General features: G+C 34.9%; 1 protein-coding gene across 1 annotated transcript; it reads left to right on the top strand.

The window, feature by feature from the left end:
• Positions 1-2,104, top strand: LOC149577399 (uncharacterized). Its single transcript, XM_089833654.1, has 4 exons — positions 1-298; positions 393-431; positions 517-965; positions 1,073-2,104. The coding sequence occupies exons 1-4, from the start codon at positions 142-144 to the stop codon at positions 1,970-1,972; spliced, it is 1,545 nt and encodes a 514-aa protein (XP_089689780.1). The 5' UTR covers positions 1-141; the 3' UTR covers positions 1,973-2,104.
• The last annotated feature ends 6,743 nt before the right edge of the window (positions 2,105-8,847 follow it).

The following is an 8,847-nucleotide window of genomic DNA, read 5'->3' as shown; positions in this document are numbered from 1 at the left end:
AGCACTGGGAAATAAATTGGCAACAATATAGATCCATTATGGTGAATTCATTGTACCCATCGACGAGCTAAGGAAGCTGTTTTCTCTATGTAGAAAAGATTAAGCAGTCTTCAGGGTTAACGTGACTAAATTCTTCGAAAAATGGATGCCATATCGGCCTTCTTCGAAGCTTGTGAAAGGGGTAACGCAGTCGCCGCAAGAAACCTGCTTGGACAGCTTGATCTGTCAAGCCTAATTCAAAAGAAGACCTCGGAGGGAAGAACATGCTTTCATATGGCAGTAATTGCAGGAGATGCAGGTTTTCATGTGTTCATGTATACTCTTATTTTAGTTAGAAGCCTATTTTTCGCTTGTTTCTCTTGCTTAACAAGTTCATCTCATAAAAAACGCAGATTTGTTGCGGGATTTGGCAGAAAGGCTACCAGATTCGGGTCACTCTTTTCCTAAACTCATTTTTTGTAATTCGCAAAGTTTTGCCCTATTTGTTTGTCCTTCTTAATTTCGTGATTCACGCAGGTTTAATCAACATAATAGAAAAAGCGGATGAAAGAGGAAACACGGCTTTGCATTTAGCTGTGAGAAAAAACCGCGTGGATCTAATGAAACAGTTGGCAGATTTGGATGCCAATTTGTGTGAGTATGAAAATAATGAAGGAGAAACTCCACTGAAATTGGCAGTAAGCTTGGTATCCAGAGGACCTGTAGAGTTTTTAATAACTCGCAGATCAAACGCCCTGCACTACATTGTGGAGCTTAACCAAGTAAAGCTCGTGGAATATTTAATTAAGAAAAGGGTAGACCTGTCACAGCTTATCAATCAGCCTTACTGCCCTCCAACAAATCCGCGTCCAGAAAATGAAGGTAGTGGTGCTACAATTCCCCACCATCTCATGGAAAGCGACCAGCCAGTTGTTCAGCGAGGGGACACTCCTTTGCACATTGCTGCAAGGAACAAATATGAGAGCGTGAGAAACTTTTTGGGTCTTAATGCCCATCAATCTTCAGTTTTTATGATTTTTTGGTTTTGAATGGATCTAATTGACATTCTGTTGTTTTCCTTTTTGTGGATTAGATGGTGAATTTACTGGTAAAAGTGCGCGGGGTGAACAAGCTTGCGCAGAACAGTGAGGGGAAGACACCGTTTGAGATTGCAAGAGAAGTCACCGAGTACCACGAATCATTCAGAATTATAAAAAAGCTGGGAGATTTTAGAGGGAAGCAGAAGCATTTCATGTACTGTGTACCACAGGTGAACCTTAAAAAGTACAACAATGCGAGGTCAATGGTAAACAAAGCCTACGAAGAGAGACGCAATGCAGAGCTCGTTGTGGCGGCACTTTTGGCCACCATGACATGTGCCGCTGCTTTCACAGTCCCAGGCGGTTTTCAGTCGGGTGATCAGAATGGTGTTAAAGAGGATCTTGGAAGCCCTCTTCTTATATCCTTCACTTCGTTTAAGCTCTTCATTATTTTCGACTGCATAGCCTTCTTTCTCTCCCTCTTTGTTTGTATCATGTGGGACATGAGCTCTCAGCTTACAACAGAGAACAAGATGGTGTTCATGACCATCAACAGTTTAGTTGTTTGCTACAGCTTTGCATTCACCGCATACGGGTTTATGTCCGCGGTCTATGCGATGATGGCTCGTAAGGTTAAGACCTTCTCTTGGGTTGTTTTGGGAAGTCTCATTGCCATTACTTTGTGCGGCGTTCTCGCATTTGTGCGTCAATCGATACACTTTGTAGTGAAGCGGGCAAGATTTCATCGGCTCTGCGGTGTATCTCTTTTACTGGATGAAATTGCTCAAAAAGTATGGTTGCGAGCAGAGCAGTGTGGACTTCTCAACGGTCTCCGTTCCGCTGATGAAGTTATTCATGATTTTATCTCTGGGCATTGCAAGTTCAGTGGACTGCGTCAGGTAGATGAAGTTAGCTTCAACCAGGTTTCGGTTGCTATTGGAGATCACATTTGATGTTTAATTCTTCTGCATCCCTTCTCACCGATCTAGATTTCCTCTTAGCTTAATTATTGAGATGAGAAACATTATGAAATTAATGTTAAAACATGAAAAGCCTATTATAATAATATACAATTATTTCTGTTATTTAAGAGTTAACTTTCTATCTATGTATATGCATATGCACATGTATATGTATAATTACATATATGTAAATATTTGGATAATTATAGAATTTATTATGTTTATTTTTAATTAATACTATTATTATTAGTAAAAGTATATTTTAAGGAATTATATTTATATTTATCAAAAAATTATATGTTTAATATAGGATTGTCCTCATTTTCATTCGTCTTCTTAAATTTTATTATGAAGGTGAGCTTTACAAGTTGTTATTTAATAATTATTTCATTTTATTTAATTTGATACTTGTATTAACATATTTGATCTTAAATACTAAATTAATTTAGATTCTACATCTCCATCAATCCATTATTGTATCATAATTTCCTTTGAACTATAATTAAAATAAAATTATAATTTCAAATTTCAAATTGAAACTTAATACTTTTAAATAATAATAAAATTATATATTTAACATTTAAATTGAAAATAAAATAATTGTAAAACAAATCAAATTAATGCTTGAAACTATCTAAATAATAGGAAGAAATAAATTCTTCTTTTAACTCGTATTATTTTGAATTTTGAAAATTTTACTGAATTTTATTTACTCATTTAATACATGAAAACATAAAGTTTTATCTTATCTTTTTCACTCTATTATTCGTATAAAATCATCAAATTAATTATAAAATATAAGAAAATTAAAAATATATTGTAATGAATAAAATAACTTTAAAATATGATCACAAGAATAAATTTAGAATAATTATTCTACGAGCAGTTTTCATTGTATTTCAATTTTAAAATTACAGTGTGTAAAGATGGATATGCGAAACGTAATAAATATTTATCTGTCAAGTTACCTTTACATTATGTTTCCACCGTGCCTAGGGAATAATTAAAGACCATTTTTGCTTTCTTCTTCATATTATTATTTATTTCAAGTCGCTTGCAGTTTTGGTAAAGTATAATTCTGTCAAATTGAGTCGGACGACATTGCAATTCCTTCTGTCGAGAACATTCGCCTTGTGCTCTTTCGTTCAACCATGGTAATACTTCTTAAATTTTTAGATTATAATTTATTTTCAGAATACTTTTAATTTCTTAGTCTTCCAATATGCAAAACTTCAACGCTTAATTTTACTTTATACTCCAGTCAACGTCTATCCACTACTTGCAAGGCACTGTTATGTATGTACGAACAGATTTGGTGATAGTTGATTAAGAAAATAAATTATTTTTATAATACAATAGATTAAAGTTGAATATAAAATAGAGTTATATTTAATTATAAGTTACATATAATTTAATTAGTATGCTTTATAAAAAAAAAGTTGATTAAAGATTATTAAAATGAAGTGAGAAATATAAAGTACAAGCTGAGGGCCTATTAAAAGAAGCAACAATTGAAATATTTTCAAAAGAAGTGTGAAGCAATAAGATTACATAATTTTGTCCTCCAACAATAAACTTTCTAATGTTTGAACATTATCACAAGAAAACCCACCCCTCTCTTTAACATCTCATTCATCAACATTCTCTCAAGCCCACTTAGTCAAGCAATCAACCACTTTGTTCTACTTTGAGAGAAAGTGGTAATAAGAAACACATTCAAAGCAGTGGCTTAGGCTAATCATTCATGTAAGGGTGAAAAGTGTGAACCTTGGAGAACAAGTAGTTGGGGGAAGTTAGGAGGGCAAAGTGATTTTTAGAGAGAAAACAAGACATAATTGGTTATTTATTTTAATTATTTTTTACCACGAATGTGCACATGTTTAGGGGAGTAATTAGGCTAGGTGGAGAGGATTATGGGGTGTTTTACTTTAGAGTGAGTAGATGTAGGAGGATATTTCACATTTAGGGGTGGGTACTTAAATAAAAATTAACTTAAATTCTAAGTAAAGGATGTAGCTAAATGAATTGAATTCAATGGACATGACAATTTACTCAATTTCATAGTGGAAGGGAAGGGAAGAGATTTATTTAACAATATTAATGCAAGAATTGATTTAATCAAATCTACTATATGATACATAAGAAAATAAATTAATCAAATAAGATTTAAATATTTAATTAAAAATATGCTTCTATTAAAGGAATAATGGAAACCTAATTTATTAATTAAACATAATCAAATTCATGCATTCCCTAGGATTATTTTTCCCCAATCCATGATTCTTTTTACATAGGCTAGTCATGATTTTCCAAGTCGCAAAGCCTTTTGATATTTGAATATGTGGCACGTGCACCCTTATTTCATGGAGTGCATCAACCAAAGGTGGAACATTAGAGTGGGAGCTACGATTATTATAGAATAGCTTGACAATTGAAAAGTATTAAAAGGGAGGTGAGTAGCTAGAGGAAATCCACTTTTAGGGACATTTTTAAATAGAAAAAAGATATTAAGAAGAAGCTTGAGGATACCCAGAATGCCATAGATAATGGGGATTACTCTAAGGATATTAATATAGGGAAGAAAGGAAATTAAGAAATAAGTGGAAAGAAATTGTTGAGAGGGAGGAAATATTGTTAAAGCAAAGATACTAGATCCAATGGCTTACTGAGGGGGATAGAAATACTACATTTTTTCACAAGCCTACCTCTAAAATGACATTAACATTATTACCAAGGTGCAAGATGAAAATAATAGAAAGCTTATTAAGGAAGTTAATTTAAGGAACTAGGCTACTAAATAATTTTGGGATATCTACAATTAGTCTACCTTTCCTCCTAATACGAGTAGAGTGAGGAAATTCTAATAATCATAACCTCGTTGGTAGATGATGATATGAATTAGAAATTTGGTCAAGAAAGTGAGTGGGAATGAGTAGAAAGAAGTAATTTTATCTGTGGGATCCTTGAAGGCCTCGGGCTCAAATGACTTCCTTGCTGCCATCTTTCAAGAATTTTAGGAAATCATAAAGTAGGACCTAACTCATGTGGTAAAAATATTTATAAATAAAGGGAGATTTATAAAAGTCCTTAGTCAAACTTATATATTTTTTGTTCATAAAGTTGGTGAGCCAACCAAGATGGAGGATTTCCAACCTATCAACCTCTACAATAATATGTACAAGATTGTCTCTAAATCCTTGTCAATCAACTAAAACCACTTCTACACATGTTTATTATCCCTTCCCAAAATGGCTTTGTCCCTAGGAACCAAATCTTGGATGTAGTTTTTACTTCTCATGAAGTCTTGTACTCTATGGATAGGAGTAAAAACCTAAGCATGGAAATGAAATTGGATATCTCAAAGCCATATGAAAAAATGTGATGGAATTTCTTGTTTGAAATCATGGATAGACTTGAATTTGGGGAGAGATTTATTCACTTGCTAAAGGAGATATTCAATTTTATCCAATTTGTTGTTCTCCTTAATGGAGGTCTTTGGAAGTTATTTAACAACACCAAAGGGCTTAGGCAAGGTGGCCCCTTTTCCCACTACTTATTTATCATTGTTGATGAGGTTCTTGGGAGGAATTTCTTGACTATGGCTCAACAAGGTCAAATAAAAGGCATCAAACCTACTACGACCCTCCCCCAAGAAGTTATGTATCTATTTATTGATATACTTTCTTTTATGGAATTTCTTTTGAACTAGAGAGGCTAGATGTTGGACAAAGCTCCTTGATTGTTATGTTAACGCTTGGAAACAACATTTTAACTATCATAGGAGAAAGATCTATTTCTTCAACACTAAGAGAGATGTTCAAGGCCAGATTATAAGGGAGTCAAATTTCCAAATGTCTACCCTTCTTGACACTTATCTTTGAATGCCCCTCACTATCTAGGAGGTCACTCCCCAATTTTAGAACTTGATAATGGAACATATGTAAAGAGAAAGTGCTCAATACTGCCAGAAAATTACAATTACTCTCTACCTTCTTACAAGGTATTACTTTTTATTTCTTATCCCTGTTCAAGATTTTTAAAAAGTTAGGGTTACTATTGAGAAAATACAACACAATTATTTGTGGTCAAGAATGGAGGAGAAATCTAGGATGAGCCTTATTGCCTAGGAGAAGCTTTGCAAACCCACATTGAAAGGGGGGTTAAACTTGAGAAATAATGTTGATATCTTAATCAATTTCTTAATGTGAGCTAGAGGTTTATTTGTAAGAATTTTCCTTAGAGAAAAATCACCCAAGATCATGAAGCTCAAACACTAGCACAATATGGACCAATAAAGTAGGATTAGAATAACAATATGAAAATCAATTGATATACATACACACTAGGAGTGCCTAAATATAAAGGCCTCTTGAATGACTAGGATTCAACACAATGATAAGTCTCACAACTAAGCACATGTCCACTAAGAGTTATTATGCTCCATTGAGCACAAAAGTTAGTGTGATGATGAGAGGATAAGCTTAACATGGGTGTGTCATGTAAAATTATGTTGTAGACACCATGTGCTTAATTAGAATGTGAACAACTGTGTTTTCTGCATGATAGCTTAGTTGATTATGCAAACTCCAGTGTTGTAGACACCATGCGGTAAAACAAGATGCTAACTCTTGTGTTGTCAACAAGACAACTCATATTAGTATGCATACTCCTAGGTGTCTAACCTAATAAATAATTAAATAATTCATTAACCTAAGTAAACTTAAGTAAAGTGTAATAATAAATAATTATTTACACTAACACCTCCCTTAAGTGCAACTTAGGGGAATGCAGTTAAGCTTATGAAAGCTATAATGAAAATGCATGATGGGTCCTAGCTACTAGGCCATGCTAGGTACCCATGCTCTCTTTGAAAATGGAGAAAGAGGGAAAACCTCCCCAAAAAAGAGAGATGAAAAAACAAGATGCATGGATGGATGGAGTAATCAAGACCTCCCCATTACGATATACATCATGCATATACAATAGAGAAGTATGAGAAGGAAAAAATACCATAAGAGGAAAAGCACCCCCCCCCCACAATAAGAGAGAAGAAGAAGAAAGAAGACAAGGGAGTCTGCCGCACCCCCTCCCCCCTCCCCCCCACCCCCCCCAATAAGAGAGAAGAAGAAGAAAGAAGACAAGGGAGTCTGCCGCACCCCCCCCCCCCCGCGCCCCCAAAAAAAATAAAAATGTAGAATGCCAATCAATGATAGTTGCTCCAAGATGAATGTAGAAGTTGATCCATGACTCCTAAATAATGTTCCCCCCCTTAGGAAGAAAAAATTTCATAGGTACATATGTGATGCTTCCCCAATGTGTAGAAAGAATCCTAAAGATGAATGGTGTCTCTGAAACCTACTCAACTATCCTTGTGTCGATACTAATGGTTGCCCCTTCCAACACTGCTGAAAAGAACAATTTTGGATCTAGCAAGGATGGATGTTGAACATATCCAAAAGAACCAATTGTCTCCTTGAATGATAAAGAGACCTCCTACAACTGTTGTACATAAGGATCCACAATCATATCAACCTTGTAAGACTAATCATGTAGAGAATGGACAAGAGAGTCAGAGTGTTCCCTCGCAACAACTGAAGAAGGATCATCTTCATCAAAGAGAAGATGTATATCATCAATAATGTCTCCCAAATCTGCTATGTAGGACTCCACAAACAAACCTAAAATATTTGTCATGTAGTCATCCCTTGATTCTAGAACTGGAAGACAAGGTGTACTTAACTGTATGGAATTACATGGACCTATCACTGTAGTAATTTATGTATTTGGAATTTTCAGATGTTGTGACCTCTTCTTGCATCTGTCAGTAGGATCACCCATAAGTGAACCTATTGAATCACTATCACTATTGTCACTATTAGTTTCCACAATGTATGAAGTATGGAGAGGATTAGAGGATAAGATAGGTGAAATTTCCTCAAAGTGAACATTCCTCTCTATGAATGTCTCATGAGTCTCAGGATCCATAAGTCTATATGCCTTAAACACTTTTGTCATATCCAATGAAAGTACAAGGCCGTGGTAGTGGTGCCTTGCATTCTCTTGAAGATATGTATGCCCATGCTAGATAACCAAAAGCTATGAATTGTTTCACAACTAGTTTTCTTCAGCACCATGTCTCAAAAGGAGTCATTCCATCTAAGACATTATGAGGAGACATATTAAGGCTATGATTGGTACTACTTATAGCTTCGACTTCAAGTGATGGATCAAGAGACTGAGCTTGAATCATGCAACTTGTCATTGACTTAAGAGTTCTAATCCTCATTGCTCCAACACTTGTCTTCTATGGACTAAATGCTACAAGATTTTGAAGATCAATACCCTCAAGTTCACAAAAGTCTCTAAGTCTTGAGTTCACATATCTACTTTCATTGTCCATATGAAGAACCTTGATGGCTTTCCTTGATTTCTTTTTGACATGACTCTTGAAGGCTAGAAACTTATCAAACACTTCATTCTTGTGATTAAGAAAGTAGACCCATGTGTAGTGTGAAAAGTCATCAATGAAAGTGAGGACATAGAGACCCTTGCTAACTGATCTTACTGAAAAGGGGCCTACTAGAATAGTGTGAACCAACTCAAGAACAATTGATTCTCTTGAAGACTTCCCTTTTTCAAACTTCTCTTCTAGATGCATATCCATTGAACAAGTTGAACCTTCACCTGTAGAAAAGTTGATTGTAGGTAGACCTTTGACCATATTTTTTTGAGCTAAGTTGATGAAGATAGTGGAAGGCGAGATGTCCATATTGCTTATGCCACAATTTAGTTTGTGATTGTGATTGTGTCAAAAAGGAATGTGAAGGAGACTTTGGCACAAAGTGGGAGAAATAATAAAGCCTTGT

Source organism: Cupressus sempervirens, chromosome 1 (genome assembly GCF_028749045.1).
Source record: "Cupressus sempervirens isolate cs-2001-9-10 chromosome 1, ASM2874904v1, whole genome shotgun sequence".
Classification (NCBI taxonomy): domain Eukaryota; kingdom Viridiplantae; phylum Streptophyta; class Pinopsida; order Cupressales; family Cupressaceae; genus Cupressus; species Cupressus sempervirens.
Note: the sequence above shows the minus strand (reverse complement) of the source record. Positions and strands in the feature narration are given on the sequence as shown.